Consider the following 20,827-nt stretch of genomic DNA (forward strand, 5'->3'; position numbering starts at 1 on the left):
TGAAAACGTCTCAATGTCAATTGCTTTGGAATGAATTCTTCTGTATGAAAAAAAAAGTTGTGCTGTAAAGTAAAAAAAAAATATTAGAGCAATTAAGAGAAAGAATAAGAACAAATCATTCTGGAAGAACGCAAAGGAAAATAGCTTTAGATACTTAAGTGACAATAGAATTTATTCTCATAATTGTTTTAATAGCTTTTGTATAATCCTCATCGCTATTATGAGATACAAAATGTATTTATCAAATCTGTAATCATTATGCCAAAAAATCTGTATTACTGTAATATTTTGCATATTGTTAAAACTGTAACTTTAATTGTAAAAAAAAATTTAAAAAAAAAAGGAAACATACACATACATGCAGTATCTTTTCTCTTCCTGGTAAGCAGGAGTTTAGGAAAGCTTTTTAGGGTTGGAGGTAGGGAGGAATCTAGCTGGGTAATCAACATCCACTCACAACGAATGCCAATGCTGTGATTTCCACATTTCATACTCTAATACTCAGGGCCACCCTCGCCCATGCCGGCTCTCAATTCCAGAAGACACAACCATAGTAGATGCACAGTTGGACCAGTTCCCCTTGAGATACTTGTTAGGAGGACACCAGTACAGCCCCTGGCTAAAGACACCCAGAAATACAAGCTCAGAGCTGCACAAAGACAGGAGTGCTCAGGGCAGTATTTCTCCAGAGAGCTATTTCAGATTCCATATAAAAGTAACTGGTGGCCTTGGATAAATCATTCCTCTCATTTATGTGCTGAACGGGAGAAAACAAGTCAACAACTGATGCATGCAAAAGCATTTGGAGGTGATGGATGGAGACATTATGGTGCATTTCGTCAATGGCATGCCATTAGAGAAAACCATTTCATAGAGTAAATTAAGAAAACAAACCAGCTACGTGACACACTTGGAATTGCCCACTGGCCATACCAGTTTTTCTTCTCCTGGAATGAAGCTGCAGACAACTGACATTATCATTGTCACACAGACTCCTTTCTCTAGGTTAGCTGTGTGTGCTTGTCAAACCCTCACCCTGCACTTCCACATAACTATGGCCACTCACACAAGTGGAGAAACCTCTGTTTCACCAAGGCTAATTTTCCTTCATTGTCTCGAACTGTGACTTAATTCCCTTCTTGCTATTTACCTTCACATGTCAATAATACCTTGTTTTCTTCACCAAAGTATAAGACCCTTTTGAAGCAAACACTAGATTTTATAATAAAGCTTATTAGCACAGAACCTAGTTTATGGTGTCAGTACATATCTGTTGATCTGTGGTTAATTTTGCTTATCTTTCTTACATGCCAAGCTATTATTTGATGAACTTAAGAATTCATTTTAAAAGCATGTCTTTGGATCCAGATGCTGGGAACATACAGAGAAGGTATTGTCACTGAACCCGGGGAGTTCAGAGGCACACAAGCAATATTCAGAATGCAACACAGATGGGTAGATGTGTGGGCAGCTACGGCAACACCAAAGAGACTGGGGATGCGAGGCAAAGCAACTGTAAAACAGGAATTCCTGGAAGAATTAAGCAGTTGTCACCTGAGCAAGATGGTTGACTGCAGCAGGTACATGTGGGTAAGCCCAGGCACAGAAGGAATATTTGTGTTCCAAACCATTTGCTATTTCAGGAGCTTCTACTGAAAAGTTCAGCCTATTTCCAGGGTCATCCCCTAAGGTCAAGGCAGAAATGGGACATGCAATCACAGGCCCTTTTGCCTGGTGAGCAGGCTCTGAGAGTGCCCAGATGCACCTCTTGGTAACTGTGGCTTCATAAAAATCAAGGCTGATTGATGGGGAGGAGGCTCTCTGCCTCCATGTGTTTAGTCTACGTGTGCTTTTAGCACTACTGTGGCCATGTTTCCTAATGGAAATTCATTTCTCTCTCTCTCTCACCATTACCTAGATAGATGCTCTCGGATATGAAAGAGCCTTTTTACCTCGGGATTTTTGTCTTATAAGGTACCCCTAATACAGGATGGAAACTGGGAGGAGTCAAGGGGAACTCATCTTGATGTTTTGTCAGGTCCTTCAGACAGAAATTTAAAGGGCTTGGTTTCGGCACAGCGTGGGTTTTTAGTGCCTTTGTACTCTGTTCAGTCTGAAAAATTAGCTTTCTCCTCTGAAAGGTTAACAAAGTAAGTTAAATGGTAGGAATGTTTTTCCTTTAAAGAATCATTTTGCTTTAAGGACTTATGATGATGAACAGAATAATTAAAGCCTCCTCACACATCCTGATGGTGTTACCCTCCATGTGGTGAGGGATGAAGCATGCCCATCCTACAGGGTGGAATCAGGGGCCAAGAAAAGACAAATATGCAGTCAAGGCAATCAGCTTGCTTCAAGGGTGGATACTTTACCGGCACCCAGACGCTGAGGTGACAGGATGGAAACCACATTCCCTTCTCTCTCTGGAGCAGGAGGAACCAGGTGCAATCAGAGTTGCTACAGGCAAAGAGGTGTAGAGCTTTATCTTTGATTTGTTGTGTGACCTGACCGTGGTGGGCCACTGGTCCTCCCTGAACCTCTTATGTTCTGTAGAGGTGAACATATGGGCATAAAGGAAGAGTGGGGCTTCCCAGGGAAATTTTGGAATCTGTGTTTTTCTCTTCCATGGAAGAGTGAGACAGATACTTAAAAGAGAAGGAAGAAAGTAATTCTGCATTTTCCGAAGAACCCTGCTGTACAGCTCACGTGCACTCAGCAATGCTGCCAATCTCTAGTTACAAGGTAGAAATAAAAACATTCAACCCTAAGAGCCGGATTTCTAGCCATGAGCCTGGAGCCTTGCATGAAAGCATACACCAAGACTTCTGCATGTGGAACCTCCTGCCCCATGCGGTGTTACCAAACGTTTCAGCTCATAGCCAGATCCCAAGACAAAGGAGACCTCAGTGTGGTTTTGTTTAATAATTAAACAAGTGGGAACAGAACAGGAAAAGACCCAGAAATCAAAGCAATATGGGTGCCATAGGCTTGCCAGAGCCAAACGTCCTCAGTAGATCAGGAGGGGGCCATCATTCTTGGGCACAGAAAGCATTTTATCTGTAATTGATGAATCTTAAATCCTCCCCACCAATCTGGGTCACAGTATTATTTAGTTACATGATGGAGATGAAGGAAACTTAATGCTGGCTACCTGCCAGAATAGCTCTGACCTGTGGATGAAAGGGATTTCAGCAACCCCCTAACATCTTTATAAGACAAAAGGATATGATAACTCACAGGAAAACATTCATAATTGAGCTCGAAGGGGACAGTGAGGTAGAGTAGGAAGAGTTCAAGACGAAAGAGACCCATGGGTACCATGTTAAACAACGCTCAAGCTAGAAAGTCAAGCTCACTTGACCACTTCTCATAAAGGCCTGCATTCCTCTTATTTTTTAATTGTGTGTGTGTGTGTGTGTGCCCGTGTAAGTTTATGAGTATCACATGTGTGCAGGTGCCCAATGAGGCCAGAAGAAGGTATCAAATCCCCTGGAACTGGAATTACAGGTGGTTGAGCTGCCTGATGTGGGTGCTGGGAGCCCAATACAGGTCCTCTGCAAGAGCGGTACTCACTCTCCACTGAGCCATATCTCCTGACCCAAAGTCCTAGGAAGGGACATTTTCTACAGTTCCCAAGGAATGCACACAGACACTTTCTCAGACACAAGCTACTGGACCTCTTCAGGTAAAACAAATCGACAGAATGTTGCCCAGAGAGTCTAGAGACTGGCAGAGTGACCATAGTGAAGGAACATATACACTATTTACCAGATGCCAGACAGGGATCTCTGTGTGTGAGTTCATTATCGCTATCACTGTTAGTCCAAGATGAGGCCAGATTTGGGCTGGCATGGGGGCCCTATGGCCTCTGATACTGCTGGGCCTCAAGCACAGAGGAGGTGGCCGTCTTGATCGCATTGAAGTAGCCATGCTGTAAGGTGCTTTAGCAGCTCCTACATGGGGAATAAGTGTCCCAGGCCCACCAATTTTCTGTTAGCTCTTAGAAGGCATTAATTTTTCTGGTCCAGAGGCAAAATAGTAGACAGGTATAGACTACAGAGTCAGAGAGACCTGGCTTAGAACCTTCTGTTTTCCTAAGGGAAGATACTCAGCTGGGAGCTGTGTTGCTTTCCTCTCTATAAAGGGGGTTTATGTGACCTCCAGTATTTTGGGAAGAGGAGAAACAAAATATGAACCCTGTTCAACAGATTTCCTGGGGATGGAAGAATAGAAGTCAGTCAATTTATAAGCACTATTTTGAATGTTTTCATGTTATAAGGGCCAGCAGAGAAAGCTTTAGGTTTTTGAACAGTCGCTATGGGGCCTCTAGAAGCAGTTCATGCACATGGAGTTGTGGGCTGGCTGCAGGAATCTCTGGATGGTCAGTCTACTTGCCTCCTTCTCACATACAGTGGAAAGCAATTTTAGCAAGTGCTTCGATTAATTAGTGTCCAGCCTGCTCTCACATACACACACATGTGTCCTCAGGATTGTTTGCCTATTCCTTGAAAGCTTGCTTTTCCTTTCTGAGATGTCTGAGCCCATATCCTGGGAAAACTGCCAGGTGAAAGGTCCTTTCAGTCCATTTCATCCAAAGGGGCTTGAGGATGACAATATTCACACTGAGTTGGCAGGGTAAAGAAGGCTGTCTACTCTCAGGACCTCATCTGACTGTCTTAGCTCCCATGGTCACAGGCATCCTCTTGTTGGGCAGCTCATGCACCTGTTCTGCAATCTCAGACCAGAAACGGACAAGCCCAATCAATACAACTACAATGGACTGAGATGATTCTATGTAATCTGAACTGTTATTCTGGCAAGGACATTTTCCCAGCTGGTGCTGAAATCAAGAATTCCTTTCAGTAATTGTACCAAAGGATCCACAATGGATGGGCAGGATGGAAGGCACACCGTAATGCAATTAAATGGGCACTGACTGGAATGCAGCTTGTGGAGATACAGGGCATATTCAAGATCCTATTTGTAAACTGGGTGGAGCAGTGTGCATATCTAATCTCAGCAGTTGGAGGGTGGAGGCAAGAAGACACAAAATTCAAGGTCATCCTCCCATACATAGTGAGTTTGTGGCCAGTCTGAGATATGTGAGACACTGACTCAAAAAACTAAAACAAACCACAAACAACAAGGTCCTCTTTCTTTTTTTCAATGATTCTTCTAGACAAAGTAAATAAAGCGTACACAATTTTCCCATATCCCACCTTTGTCCATCTCCAGATTGAAAGAGGATTTTAGTGGTATCATTAAAAACAAAAACAAAACAAAAGAAAATAAGAGGGAGATGGTGACTGGTACTGAGAGCAAAGGAAAGTGCTGAGCTGCGGAGCTCTTACCTCACTGGCTTCCTGGAACTCACTACAAGGCACTCCCCGAAGAGCAGCCACAGCCTTAAAGGTCTCTGTCCCTCAGACAGTACAGTGGCCAAAGAAGGAAGGAAGCTGCACCTCCTTCCACCTAAAGCAAGATGGATGGCAGCGTGCTGGAAGGAGAGAGTACAGCCAGTGCCTTATTGATCCACCTGCCAGTCTGTGATTGGTAGGCCATAAAAATGTATTGAAAACTAGAAAAAAAATATCACTATTCTAATTGTTCTGAAAGGGATTACTGAAACTGCTTGTAAATAAATCTCCTCTTCCCCAAGATAAGACTACCACCCTCGCCCCCCCGGGCAACCCAACCAAACAGCACAGATTTAAAAATCTTGCAATTTTATTTGCATATAAAGGCCGCTAGATATAGAATATCACAATAAATTTAAAGAAAACAACTGCTTTCCTAAACTTTAAGATAACATAAAATAGAATAGAGCTCAACAGCATTTACAATGGGAAAACAGAAAGGACTATTAGCGACAATATTTTGTGCTAGGAAGATTGCATCAACACACAGTGCAAAATGGGAGGGGAGAGGAAGTAAGAAGACAGTTCAGGGCATTTAAATAGAAAGGACAACTAAGCCTTATTTTAGTTAGCTTCCATTGCATCCACTGACGTCTATACACACTTGTCACTGTACCTAGATATAACTCAAGCTCTTTAAGACCTTGAGTTCTGAGAACAATTTGTCAGTTCCTTCGGACTTTTGAGGGGCTGCTACACAGCACACTCTGCAGTTGTACTGTCCTTGGTAATATTAAACTCCTAACTTGGTCATAATAATACACAAAAAATATTTATATATAAACCCATGAAAAGGAGCCTGCACGCTCATTTTTTTTTAAATTCTTCATGAACTATCTGCTCTTGACAGGTTCTGTTTCCATATTTTTAAAGCTAAAATAATTTAAAAGAAACAAACAAACAATGAGAGTTTGTGTAACCACGATATGGGTCTCACAAGCTAAGCCATCCTTTGAGTGAGGGCTGTTTTTCTTTCCCCCTTGGGGACACAGTCTTCTTTATAGCGAGTAGGAAGAGAAGGCTTTTCTAGGCCTACTTCTGTTGAGATTGCTCTAAATCAGGGCCACATCTGCAAGAAAAAGAAATGAAGCAATACCAAGAAAACAGTAAACTGCTAAAAAATAAAATACATCAAACAATACTCATAAACAGTTGTGCAAATCTGGGTGGTTCTAAAAACACTGCCTACCTGTTTCTTTTCTTTTTCCTTTTTTCCCTTTTCTTTCAGCTTAAAGCATATTCAAATAAGACTTTTTTTTTTTAATCAGTTTTTAAAAAGAATGCTTGGCTGTCCTTTGGCAAACACTAACAATTTACAATGGCGTGGCCTTTGAGCAAATAGAAGTCATTTTACAAATTCACAACGCTCCCTTTGATTTCAAATGGATACCCCATTTAAAAAAAATAAAGAAGAAGCACAACTCTAGCGTCATTTTTTTTTTTTTCCTGTTCCAACAATTTACAAAAGGAACGCACAGGATTTGTAAATAAACAAGTCAGAGAATGTACGTTTATAATTAGAAAAATGGCAGTTTGTAGATCTTCCTTCACATTCCAATAGGACATTGAACACTTCAGGAGCCCTGCGGGTTTGGAAGGTCAAAGATAATTGGAGGGTTGGTCGGTTGAAAGCTGACTGTACAGGTTGAGGCATTGATGTACGTGGTGTAACCGTCAGTCATGATGCCGTACCCTGTAGAAAGACAGCGTCACAGTTACAGTAATGTATACAAATGACAGTGATGAATGCAGGACTATCGGTCAGGGAGAACAACAAAATCTTTGTCAGAGGCCAGGCAGATGAAATTCAGTGCGATCTGCCCAGATACCACAGATTTCAGGAGCTGCTGTCCAATTTTGCTCTATTTATTTTAAAAGGGGAGACTTCTTCTCTTCAACAAAGAGTGATTCTTTCCCCATTCCCCTTGCTTAAATACTGAACTTGTCAGGGAAAGGATCTGAGGTCTTTACTATTGAGAATAAGGAGCCCTCCAGTCCCACTTTAAAACAGCATTTTCATTTCAAAGCCCTGTTTTAACTATTGAGTTGCAGGGAATAAAAACAGTAACCTAAGAGTGACTCATCAGGACAAGCACAACCAGGTTCCAAGTGGGCTTCAGGGCTAGGGAAGAGAGAAAGAACTCTGAGAGTTGAGAGATGCACACCCATGCTCAGGTGTGGACGCTCAGCTTCCGTGTCTCTAAAGTGATCCGTTTCCACAAGTCAACCTTAAGTGACACTGATTCTACCTTGAATTATGTGGCTTTAACGTTGAGTTCCATTTCATTCAAAAGCACTGGCTAATCAACAGTCCAAGGATTCATAACAGCATCACCATAGGACCCTGTTTCCTAAACATTCCCAGACATCACATGGAGCGAAAGTACCCTGCTCCCCATGCAGGATAAATGATGCTCCTGGGATCTACTGAAAGAAAGCTGAGTAAACAACCTGCACCTCTGGCCTGCAGACCCCTTTTATAATTTTTAGCATGCTGACATTTTGGGTTGTTTGGCATTTCGCACGTGTCCTTGGCTGCCTTGTTTTTTGCCTTATAGATTCTTCAACAAGTTTGTACTTCTATGTTTATATCAGAACAGCCTTAAAGAAATAAAATGACCAGGACTTACAGAAATCTCTAAAAAGGTTCTTATTTTTCCTTCTTTTGCTTAAATTTTTCCACATAAGCCTGTGAAGAGCTTAATGAAGGTCAATGGGAAAATCTCTTAAGAAAAAAAGCATTTAAAATGTGTGCTGTTTGATTGTGGGGTCATAAAGTCTTGTTATCTCTCTCCATCAAGGGGTTGGTATTTGCCCTCTCTCTGCCCTCTTCAGCTGTCTTAAGTGAATAAAAGCAAGGCAAGTTTATTTGAATATGATCTCTTTCCTTTAAAGTAAGTTTATTATTTTGGGGCTTCAGTGGAATTCCCAAATTGTCTGGCTGGGTTAAGGCAAATTAACGTTTTAAAACTTCTTTTTCAAAAGGGTGAAACACAAACCCAAAGGACTCCTGTAGGAATTCAAACTAATTTTCAAGATCATGGCCCACAGAAATGCGGTTTAGATAGGAGGTCCCATCTCTCTGTCTTCCTGCTCAGAGAGCACATACTGGGGTCACAGGACGCTGCTGTCTGCCCGCCTGGCCTCCAGGAGCTGTATTCTTGCTTTCCAGCCTCACAGCTGGTGCCTGCACTTAGAGCAAGCTGAATTTTCTCTGACCTCAGTAGGATGATTTCTTTTCAATATGCTCTTTATTATCCTCCTAACCAGGAAGCCACTGCATCTGTGGGCTTTGAAAAGCAAACTGCTTTTTGCTTCACCAGGCACACAGTCTGACACACCTCACCTTGAACACCAGAGGAACTGTTGTGAGCAGGAGCTGGGAAATAAGGTAGCTGTCCACATAAGCACATCTACAACACACGGATGTGTGCTCCTGGGCCAGTCTTGTAAGGTGTGGGGAAGCCACAGCCACAGTTGGCTGAGAGAGGACTCTCTGTCTACTAAAGCCCAGTGGCCTCTGATTTGAAAGAGTCAAGGTGGCCAAAACCTGGAGCCCTTGAATTTTCTTGAGGCTCTCAGAGTCTATGACCTTGACTTAGCTTACCTAGAAGGACAGAAAACAACATCTGGACAAGTTTTCCCATTTACAGGAGGTTTAATTGTTCTGATTAACCTCAGCCTCAGCCAACAATGCTGATGACAGTCTGAGCTTAGTAAAGAAATGTACCTGCAGATGAGCTGGTCCCTTCCATACCTGTTCTATAATCTCTGCACAGACAGAGTAATTTTTCAGGGAGCATCTAGTCTTGTAGCTCTTTATCTGTATGGCATGTGAAACCCAACATTTACAGGCAGGAAGGGTAACTATGGAAGCTTTAAACTTCATCTAATCTTGGGAGCATTTTAATTCCTTTAAAGAGAAAGTGTCCTTATATAATGGAGGCTGCAACAGTGATTACCAAGTATCTGTCCTTAGAGCCCTGAGAATCCAGAGCTGCCTGACAGAGTGTGGGGGTTTGTGGTAAGGTTAGTCAGACATGGTTCTTACTCGCCATTCTGCAGAAAAAACAGGAGTTGCAGACTATTTCTCAACTGGCTTTTTCCTCATGAGGTTTCATCTTATGAAATGGTTGCATTGCTATCAAGTTTGAGCCCCACTGCTCCAGGGATTCCCAGTTGAGCTAATACTGCTCACTGTAGAGGGAGATCATGGACAAAGGCAACATGTAAATTCTATTCTTACCTTCATGAATCCCACCAAACACATGAAGTTTGGGCCGAACTCGCCTCTGGACGGTGTTTAACAGCTCCACACAGCCCACCCTTTGAAGCTCCTTTGGAACCCAGTCTCGGAATCCTAAGGGTAGAACGCAATCAATACTCTTAATTTTCGTTCTTCAGGTAAGGTTTCATTTAGACTTTCAGGAAGCTATAACTCACAGAAGGTTTATTACATTAGCTGTAATCCTAGCCTCTCCATTAAAGCTCACAATGGCTTTTAAGAAACTTTTCACTCCTCACTTTGTCTTCTTTAGGTTCATGATTTTTTTTTGTTTCTTTTTTTTCTTTCACTTCCAGTTAATTAAAATTCCTTTTCTGCAAAGAGTTTGATTTATTCAGCTACAGGTTTCAAATCTTCTTCATGAGCTCAATGACATGTATTCCCGGCAGCCCCATAATGGGTCTTCCTCCCTCAACTCAGTAACTTTCTCTTTTTGTTAATTATGTCTTTCATATGCATTCATATGACAGTTTACTTTCAAGACAGCTCAAAGAAAGGGGATTTGGAAGGTCTGCCTATGAACTGGCCACAGGAAACCTTGTTCTCCTTAAGGACATCAACTCTTAACCCTTGGTGCTTCCTAACAACCAAAGCTTTGGAAGGCCCAATTGCTTCTCCACTGTTCTCTAGCAATAGAAAACATGACCTCATGGTGGCATCCAGCAATCTGGGGCTAATTGACTAGTTTTAAAGTAAAAGCCACTTAGTCCTCTGCGTAATGCAGAAAATCCATAAAAACTGACATCAATTATAGAAAAAGTCAGCTATCGAGATGATTATGCTCTAAAATGAAATCCATATACCTCAGCAGGATGGGCATAAAGAAGGCAGGTGGGATGAAAGGCTAAGTCGTAATCTGTGAAGAATCCATTCCACAGCACCATTAAATTATTTCTGCTGTTTAGAAATCACTATGCAGGAAAGGACAGCTTTCTGATCTGTTTGGCCGGGCAGTAGACATGGCTATTTAGTGTCACTGTAAACGGTTAGCTGGGGCACAGGGGCTAACTGGAGAGTCTGAGAATAATATCAGACAAAAGTAAGGGCCTTGCAAAAATAAGTCAGTGTATTAGAAACTTTCAGTAAAAGAAAAAAAAAAAATCCTGAATCCACAGTGATTGGCATTATTGCCTCATGGATGTGTTTTCTTGAAGGAGGAAAAAAATTTAGCCCACTGTGTAAAGGGACACCTGAGAAAGCATCTTGCTGAGACTTCAATAGTTAAAATCCCATGGTACCTACACCTTGCCTCAAAGTGTGAGAGAATGCAAGCTCGAATTCCTTGCCCCCTCCTCAATATAACATTTTCCAAAGAATTTCAGTAACCACCTTAAGATTCAGCTTTACATCATGAAAACTTAGCCTGACCTTTTATGGAACTTTTGTGAGTGGATCTCCCTCTGATACACAGCCCAGTTTATCCCACTTCACTATAAAAAGAGGGACAGAGCCTTTGCAGTAAGAGTTTCTTCCTGGTACGCCTAGATTTTGTAGACTTTAGTATTCAGACCTAATTATTATTATCATCACTTGCTATTATACCAGAATGAACAACTTGATTAAATCTGTGAGCTAGTTGTTCCATTATAAGTCATATTCTAAATAATGCTCCAGGAATGGATATTTCTGTGCTGCACTTATCCTTGCAATGATTGCTCCCAAACAGGCTACTCGGGCAAAGAGATCAAAGTTGCCTGGAATGGTAACTCTGCAGGGCACTCTCGCTAAGCAATCACACTAGTCAGAATATTTAGTTAGCAATTTAATGATTTAGCTAGTCTAAATCATGAAATAAATGGATAATGATTTGACCAAGGTTGTTGGCAAATACATTCTTGGAAGACATAGGAGGAGGTCAAGTGGTTATAAGCAGGTGACTCCTGTGTGCTTTTCTGTCTACGGCAGAACCCGCTTTTCTGCCCTTACTTCCTCATCATTAACATGGTCTCCCTTCCATTTCCTCAACAAATAGCTTGGGATAGAAGTATCTCAAAAGATTCAGGAATGAGTAGCAAGATGTTTTATTTTTCATATTGATAGAGGAAGGGTTATGGATAACAACATAATAATAACAAGAAAAACTGAAAATCACGTATACCTATACTAAGTGTTTTCCCCTTCAATATGACTAAAAATCTCTTTTAATAGCATAGATTTTTAAAAACATGTGTAAAGAGGGTGTTTTTCCACAAAAAACAGAAACAAAGAAATATAATATTTCTCTATTTAAAGTAAAGCAGTGGAGGTTTCTGAGTACACCTTAGCTGGACAGAAAGTGTCCTGGCTTTGCTGGTAGATTAAATGGTGGATTCTTGTTGAAACTGTTCTGCAGTAAGCCAAACCACTAACAAGCCCATGAATAATTAGGAGACAGTTGTTTAAATCAAATACCCATCTTCCAACCAATAATCCAGGTTACTAGGGAGGTAGCTTTGAAGCCCACAGATAATCTAAACATGGATGAAGTCACAATGTATCTGAAGAATGCATATCCTTAAGTCATTTTCAACATTAAGACTTTGTTAAAAATATTTGATCTTAAAAAATTTCTTTCTCATATAATCAGCTCAAATGTTCCACTTTAAAGACACCCCTGGTTCCAGCATGATGTGGAAAAGAAAAATGAGCTGCTTTGAACAAGTTTCCTTTATTTCAGTGCCATTCAAAAGCTTGTGATTGGTAGCCCCCCATCCTTCCATGCCCCATCCTAGGTCTTCACTCTGAAGCAAATACAGTCCTTAAAATAAATTACCAAGCTCAGAAGACTGTGGTGTTCTATGCTCACTTGCTTTTTTCCTGACTCAACTAAATAAAAAAATTTAATTTCATGAACACCTGTAAGCCTAGCAGAACTGCTGGGTTTAATTATCATACTGGGTTTCTTTGAAGACATTGGCTTTTCTTTTTGTACTTTTTTTTTTTTTTTTGGTCTTGAATAAAATGATTATGTCAGTGAAGCATTATCATTTCTTCCGTGACAAAAGGACAACCTTTTTTCCACTTACCTAGAGGAGGTCCGTGGGTCATGAGTATGTCGATGCCCTCAGGGATGAGGTTCCACTTGTCCAGCAGAGACTGGCCTCTGGGTAGGTTAAAGCCCCATCCATTAAACCACGGGGTCCTTTGGGGAGATAAGGCACACAGGTCAGACTGGCAGCAACGTGCCTCTGTGCTGTCATATTTCTCTAGTGCACATTCTTCCATGGTTTGCAGTGATCTCTTTTCTCTTTTGATGGTTGGCCCTGGCAGCAGGATGCTTTTTTGTTGACTGCTTCAAAACCAATCCATTTGAAAGCAGGCATGGAGCCTGTGAATTGTTCCACTAGAAAGGGGCACGGGAGCCTTTACAGTGGAGACTTTCCCAGCAGGCTTCTGTCAAAACTGTGAGTGCTTTGCCTTCCCCCAGATCTCAGTGCTTCCCAAGATACCCGGCCCCGATCCAAAGCATTCCCTGCCTTCCCAAAGTGGCTCAGAGCTAAGAAATTCCCTCCCCATCACTGAGGAAGTACTTCGATGGAGAGATTCTTGCTAACGTCTTCAGAGACAATGAGCTTGAGGAAGAATCTCTGTTCACTGAAATGTTTTGAATAGTCTGAACTGAGTGGTTCTGAAAAGTGAGAGGGGTCACAATCTCTTCCTGTCACCAAAGGAAAGATTCTGGACACATCCCTTGTCACTATGGAATCTGCTCTCGACAGCAGCTGTGTGCATCTCTCAGGAGCTTTTGCTCCAGGTGTGTTTCTAAGAAGAGGCTATATGGATGAAGGAGTGGGGATCTGTGTCTAACTGGCCCTGACAGTGCCTTATTTATAAATGTACTGTTGTTAACTGGAGAGTGGTCAATTTTTCTCTACAAACACTGTAGACTCAACCATGCTCCCACAAAGCATTATCTAGTATCGTCCATGTCCCGAACACCTAGGTTAACTGGTACTCTTTGAAAGTGTCTGTTTTGTTCTGTAGGAAAATCCCAATTTGCTCAGGCATACATGCAAAAGACAAGTTGGTCAATTTTCTGCTAAAACTCAACTTTTCCTTTCAGCTTAATCTGTTCCACTGCAATCACAGGTGATCAAACATGGACTGCATTCTTACCTGAAGACAATCACTGGCTCAGCTAATGGGATTCTCTCATGAACCTGAACTTAGGAATAGTGATAGAGCATTCATTTGATGGTGGACATGCAGAGTCAAGGCCAAGGGCGGGATGATGACAACTGTAAGCCATGTCAAAACCTATATTACAGGTGACAACCTAAATCTCCCACTGTGGCAGAGAGAGGAAGTTCCAGAAAGAAGAGACTGCGTGCAGGAAGAGAACTGAAGGAAGTATCTGACTTACTTCCTACCTAACTTTCCAAATGCCCATGCCATCCTCGGGGAGGCTACTACTAATGGCACAAGGGTAATCATGAAGGCTGTTATTATGAAGTGTTCACTCTGTGGAGGTTCCATTCTAAGCATTTCATTTGTACATATATATTTAAACATCCCAAAATTTAATACTCCTGAGATGGATAGTATTATCATCCCCGTTTTACAGATGACAAAGCCAAGGCACAGAGATGCCAAGTAAATAGAACTTACAACTGAAAGCCTTACTGCATACAACTATTTTATCCAGCATAAAAATGACCTATGTACCTATTGTAGGCAATAGTGTTTTCCCTTAAAAGGTCCATGTTCTGATTCGTAGAACCTATAACTATACCACTTACACGGTGAAGGGGAATTACAGTTACTGATGGAATTCAGCTAACCTTAAAACAGGGAGATAACTCTGGAATATCCTGGTTGGTCCAGTGTGACCCACCAAAGCCTCTAACAGTGGAAGAAGGAGCAGTAGAGAATTCCAGAGTAGTACAATGGGAGAAGACTCAGCCTGACGTTGCTACCTTTAAAGATGGAGAAAGAGGACCAGGAGTCAAGAAATGATAAGCTGGATAAGATAATCATGAGAAATGAATTCTCCCTGGGAATCTCTACAAAGGAGCGTAGACCTATCAGTTCCTAGATTTTAGTGCAGAAAGACCAGTGTTCAGACTTCTAATCAATACATTTGTACCATAAATATGTGTTGTATGAAGTGGCTAAATTTGTGTTGACTGGTTACAGTAGAAACAGAAACTGATACAGTCAGTACCTACCATGTTTTAGCAGTCTCTAAAATAGAGGGGCTGCCGGTGGTGCTGGGCCTTACTTGGTATGCAGCATAGACTGGTCAGCTAGCTTTCAGAATCCCTTGAGAAAGAACTCACTGTCCTGTCCCTGGCTGGCTGGACAGCCCTGGGGAGTCCCAAGACCCTGTCAGAGCAGAATCCATCAGTCTTGCTCCCTCGTGTCTTCTATCATGTCTGCCTTCAAGTTCTTACACGTTTTCATTCACAGCTAAACAAAAGGCTTCCCAATTTGGGAATGAATGCCTACCCTTCTTCCTTTCACAATGACCCTCATCCAAGATTTATCTTAAAAGTAAAATCAAAACAAAAGAGAAAAACTACAGAACCCAGTGAAAACTCGGTATTTTGGCAGAAGAGAGACAAGAGAGAAATTATAATAAGCAAAAACATCTGTTTTCTTAAATTTTGAAAACAAGCTTCTGGGCCTTTGGTTCGTGTTGGGATGACGAAGAGCAAAGAGTTTGAAAAAGGCCCAAGCACACCCAAGTCGCAGAACAGTGAGGGGCTCTGATTTTGCCAGAGGCAGGCAGCTCTGAGCCCCCAGGACACCCTAGAGACTTTCAGAGTCAAAGGAGCAGGAGTTAGTCCTTGTTTTTGTCTTTCCTGCTTCTCTCTGGTAGGGCTTCTCTTAGAAGTCCATAGTCAGGCCTGCCCTCTTCTTTTAAGCATCCTGTGAAATATTGTGATGAACTTAGGGGCTACAGATAACCCGAATTTCATTTGGTTAATGTTAAGCTTGTGACAAAATGCAGAAGTCTCTAAGTTATGGCTAAAGTTTTAATATGCCTGGATTTTATTTGGACTCAAGCTTGTTATGCATATGACAGAGAGTGGCTATACTGTAGAGAAAGGAGCATTTATCAGGTCCCTGATTCATTTTACAGAGTCTTTACCTAGATTATTGGCTTTAAATCTTCACAAAAATCCTTAAGCCATGTATTATCATTCTATATTTAGATAGAAGCTCAACTTGAGTGATAGCAAGTAATTTGTCCACATTTACAGGACTAGGAAGTAGTTGGAGACAACATATAACCCCATACCTGTTGATTCCAAAGCCTATGGTCATCCATTGTACCATGTTGGCAAATACCTTCTAACCTATTTCTGGTTTGGGGCTCTCTCACATATAAAGTGAAAACACGGTTGTTCCATCTGCCTATTACACTGAGCACTGCACGGCTCTGGAAGGTGCTGTGGATTCGTGCAATTGAGGTAGTAGCTCTAGGGACACAATATGATGTAGCCTTTCTCGGGGCTTTTCATTCCTCTGTATCCTCCAGGTAAGTTCCTTCCATAAGGCAGTGGCAACTAGCCAAGGAGAAAAGCAGCCCAGTGATGGGTTCCAGAATTATTCCAGCATAGCACCAGAAATGGGACATTCAGAAGTCTGGAGAGATGTGTGTTAATTCTCATTCTGGCCTCAATTCACTTGGTCACTTAGGCCTTAGGATCCTTGCTAGGCCAGTCTCTTTGTCTGAAGACTGAACAATTAAGGGAATTCAGTTGTGAGAGTTCAAGGATGCAAGAGCCCAATATACAGAGCAGGCAAATGCTGAGGCACTCTGCCTGGGGGATGGGAAAGAGGAACCCAGAGGCAACTGTATCCCTCCACCTTCTCTCCTTCTTAACCTTCACTCCTGAGGGCAGCCGGCCACACCTGGCACTCGATCTTCCTATGACCTAAAACTCCTAACATTCTGTCATTCTGTACAGATTACTGAGGTTCTGAGTAATGCTGTGAATTATTCTCAGTAAATTATCCAAATTGCCTGTGAGAGACCCAGTGTAGTGTGGGAGAAACGTCTGCACAGAACAGGCCAAATGTGTCAGTGTCAATGAATAATGCTTTATCCAGTTCAGTTTGAACCTGAAACATGAGACTCCAGCAGTGAGTCCATCAGAAAATATGCGCACAGCCAACCTCCAGAGTCCCCACAATGGGTTTTGTTCTGCAGCAATGGGGGGCAAAGGGGAAAAAGAAGGGGGAGGAATCCCAGGAACAATGTCTAGTGCCTTGGCCAAGGACTTCATAATTAGCTGTGACTAACAAATACCACATGGGAACCAACTTGCAAGAAAACGACTCACAAAGTACCTTATTGCTAGTAGGCTAATCTGAGCCTGCAGCCAGTCCCCTCTTAGGGAGAGATTAGAAAGCTCTGGAAGGAAGGGGAGCAACTCCATTGGCCTGAAGTTACTGGGCCAAAGATTCCAATGGGAGCTGAGGATGCTTTCAAAGCACTCACCCCAGCCCTTGCTCTTCAAATTACTGGCGCTTTCCTCTGTGGCTGGAATTCCAAGGGCAGGGGCTAAGGGACTTAACAGGCAGAACTTGTTGGAAACAACATCAATACAAAACAGGTCTTCTACACGGAAGCGGACTAAGATGAAACTGCTGCAAAGGTCACTTGTGTTTGCAGTGCACAGTGCAGCGGTTCAGGCAGAAGGGAACTGTCAGCCATAAATCCTGGGTGGCTTGGATAGAGAAAGGCTGTTTACTACTCAAACTTCAGAGGTGGCTGGGCCTATCCTGGGAAGGCAGGATTTGCAAATAGTAAGCAGGTGCCTGTGCTCAGGTGTGCTACTGGAGTTCCCAGCCCTGGTGTTAATCAGTGTCCACAAATCTTTCATGGTCAGACAGGTCCTGGGGTAGCTGCACTTTGAAGATGGGTTCTTATGAACAGGTTCTCCTGGGAACTTCTACAGGGTTTAGAAGCCCTGGGGCATCTCTACCTCATTTCCTCAGAAGCTGTGAAGGTAAGATCAGTGCTACTGGTACACCTAGCTTAGGACCTGGCAGACTAGCCCTATTACAGCTGTGAGAACCTGGAAGCTCTACGAAAGCCAGCCTTTCTTATTTTAGAGGCAGAGGTTAAGAGCATGGATTATGGAGTCAAACAGATCCATGTTGAACTTCTACATCTGTCAATCACTGTCTTCTCAGAGTTTCAGTGTCTCGTCTTTGAAAAAACAAAAACAAAAATAGAGAATCTGTTGATGTAGATAAAAGGAATGATCTTATATGAAAATTTCTGGCATGTGTAATTTCTAATTTATATATGCTACCTATTAGCAGTATGTCTGTGTCTATGTGTACCTATGTCTGTATAGATGTGCATACACAAAGAGTTGCTCAGATTATTGTTTTTTTTCTAGAATATTTTCAAGCAAGTGCTCCACAAATCGTAGAGTCCCCTGATCCAGGACATTTAAGGAGTCCCCAGTAGTCAGCAAGCATTACTAGATGGCTAGACAGCCTGAATTCTTCTGGCTGATTACTTATTAAAAGGTACTTCCTTGGTTTACTTTTGAGTGGAAGATTTTCAGAAAGGCGCTTGCTCACTCACAACTTTTGCTTAGGCTAGTACTCATGGAACTTGAGTGCACAGGGCAAAACGGTTAGTCAAGGCTGCTTAGCTGGCTGGTACAGGTGATTAGATTTTTGGCAAGATCTTAAATTGAGGAAGTTCAGAGTGCAGGTTATTCTGGGTCCTTGGAATATTTATACTAGAGGGCTCAGAGACGTTCACTGAAGGAATTGACAAGTTACCAATTAATGCCATCAGCGCTGCCTGGCACCTCAATTAAGCAAAACTCAGAAACCAGTTTTCACACATGCTTTCCTTCCTAGACGTTGGCCCTTCAGAACTGCAGCCTTCTTCACGCCTGGCACACCCAGCCACCATTCATCCTTCTCTTACTGGACATTGTACCAACTCTAACAGAAGCCAATTTACTACTGCTGGTTAAAATCACCCACACTTCACAGCCCCCTTTCACGTGCCATGAAGTTGTCATGATAATTCTTGATCTCCAGCTCACCTGACAGCTTACCCCTCCCTTGCCTGCAAAGCTTCCCTGTCAGTTAGAGAACAGTTTCCCTGGCACCAGATGTGTCATCCTGACTATCCAGATGAAAGGTAGACACCTGCCCACCCCCATCTCTCCTTTTCTGCCTTGTTTTCCATTCTTAGCTCTGGATTTTGAGAAGCCAGCCTTCTCCCTCGTCTCCTACACAAGTCCCTTTGGCAGCCTGCAAGGGTCTGCAATTAAAAAGATGTCTTGTTTTGGCTCATAGTGTGACTTTTCACCTTGTGTATCAAGGACACATACATAGACACACACACAGATATATACATAGACACACACACAGGTCATTGCTAGAAAAGGGAGGACTAATGCAAATTCAGGCAAACTTTCCACCCTGTGCAGCTGCTTGGGTAGCCTGCCTAGCCAGAACACTGGCTCAGCAGCCTCCAAAGGGGTATGCAGGCTTCTCTTTCAACAATTGTCTTGTCCTAGCTCTTCACTAGAACTTTGTAGTGTCATCTTTTGTTATGAGGTACTTGGGATGAAAAGAGATACTGTTTTGATAAAGGGCAGGCCTGGGTAACTAATGTGGTCTGTGTGTTGTGGATAGGAAGGAAAGAAATTGTACCAGGTAGTCCCCTGAGCCCTGTGACCTACAGGTGGGGCTTCTTAAGCCAAAGAATCAGACACCACAGTCTTTGTGAACATGCCAGTTATACCCCTGTCTTGTAACTAACAAGGAGCAAGTGTCAGAATCAAGCCTGTTACCACTTCCTTTCCTCTGATAGAAAGGAGGGAGTGTGAACAGAGCTTGCTTTAGGAATCATAAAACATGACACAATGACCTGTTTTCAAACATGGTGTGCTATGAATTATTAAAAATAATGTTACAGTGCCTGTCCAGCCTTCCCAAGAATCCTAGCCTTTAATCTTGTAAACAAGTTCACAGCAGGAAAAGAGAACTGGGGCAATGGTTCAGTGCAAAAGAGTGCTTGCTACACAAGCATGAGGATCAGAGTTTAGGTCCCGAGCACCTCCACAGAGGTCAGGTGTGGTCACTTGTACCTGTAACCCCAGAGCTGAGGGGGTTGGGGTAGAGACAGGAAGAGCACTGGGGCTTGTTGGTCACTAGTCTGGCAGTAAAATACAGTTTCAGTTTCAGTGAGATCCTGTCTCAAAAAGAGTGATAGAAGAAGATACCTGACATTCTCTTCTAGCCTCTGTACCCAGCCATGGGTACCAGCCCACACATATGAGCTCGCATGTGCACACATGCAGACACAGACTCACATACACACACAAATTGCCAACAGAGTAGAGAAGTATTTTCAAACTTCTCCCTTCCATATGACTGAGATCAAGTGTGGTGATTTGAATGAGTCATGTCCCTGATATTTAAGCACTGGGCCCCAGTTGGTGGCACTGTTTGTGGAAGTTTGGGAGATGCAGCTTGCTGGGGGAAGCATGTCACTGGGGGTTGGGAGGATGGGCTTTGAGAGCTCTTAGTCCTGTTCCATTTTCAGTTTCTGTCTCTGCTCTTATGCCTGCTCTGCTCAAAGATGTGATCACTCATCTTTCTGCTCTGGCTGCCTCCTGCCATGCCTCCCCATCAAGATGCACTCTTATCCCTCTGGAACACAAGCCTAATAAACCCTTCTATAAGTTGCCTTGTTCATGGCATTTTATCACAGCAACAGCAAAGTAATTCATACAGGGAGGCTGTGCCAGCCATCACAGAAGGAGCCTTGCAGAGCACAGGAAAGATGATGGCAAGGCAGCTGGTGTTTTGATGGGTAGGAGAGAATTTGACATGTCCTGATGTTTATAAGAGTGCCATTTCTAAGCTAAGAGAATCAGTGGTGCCCTCTGTTAGAGTACAGGTGACCCCTGCTCAGACCGGGACCATTGCAAGAACACAGGCCTTGAACTGAATGAACAGCCCCCAGTAGGAACTGTGCTTCCATCATCAGGGAACATCTATCACAGCACCCATCACACAGAGAAAACTAAAAAAAGTAACATTCTTTAGAAAGATAGGGAGGCAATGAATTGTATTTTATTGGGGATAAGATATGTGCAGTACAAAAATTAACTTTGATTATATCAATTCTGTAATTCAGTCCCCTTAAGTA

The 20,827-nt window shown here is 42.5% G+C and overlaps 1 protein-coding gene across 6 annotated transcripts in view; it reads right to left on the reverse strand.

The window, feature by feature from the left end:
- Nucleotides 1-5,709: 5,709 nt before the first annotated feature.
- The window catches only part of Mpped2 (metallophosphoesterase domain containing 2), a 183,869-nt gene continuing 168,751 nt past the window's right edge, over nt 5,710-20,827 (reverse strand). For 3 of the 6 annotated variants that reach the window (XM_029555140.1, XM_029555145.1, XM_029555151.1), the window contains 3 exons: nt 12,708-12,823; nt 9,664-9,777; nt 6,850-7,110 (listed from right to left, as the gene is read on the reverse strand). In XM_029555140.1, the coding sequence (XP_029411000.1) occupies nt 6,992-7,110; nt 9,664-9,777; nt 12,708-12,823 (349 nt within the window). In that variant the 3' untranslated portion in view covers nt 6,850-6,991. Of the gene's footprint in view, nt 7,111-9,663; nt 9,778-12,707; nt 12,824-20,827 lie in introns of all 6 variants that reach the window. The other 3 variants (XM_008851248.3, XM_008851256.2, XM_029555149.1) reach the window with 2 other exon arrangements.

The sequence above is a fragment of the Nannospalax galili genome, unplaced genomic scaffold, assembly GCF_000622305.1.
Source record: "Nannospalax galili isolate Female #2095 unplaced genomic scaffold, S.galili_v1.0 scaffold11, whole genome shotgun sequence".
Classification (NCBI taxonomy): Eukaryota; Metazoa; Chordata; class Mammalia; order Rodentia; family Spalacidae; genus Nannospalax; species Nannospalax galili.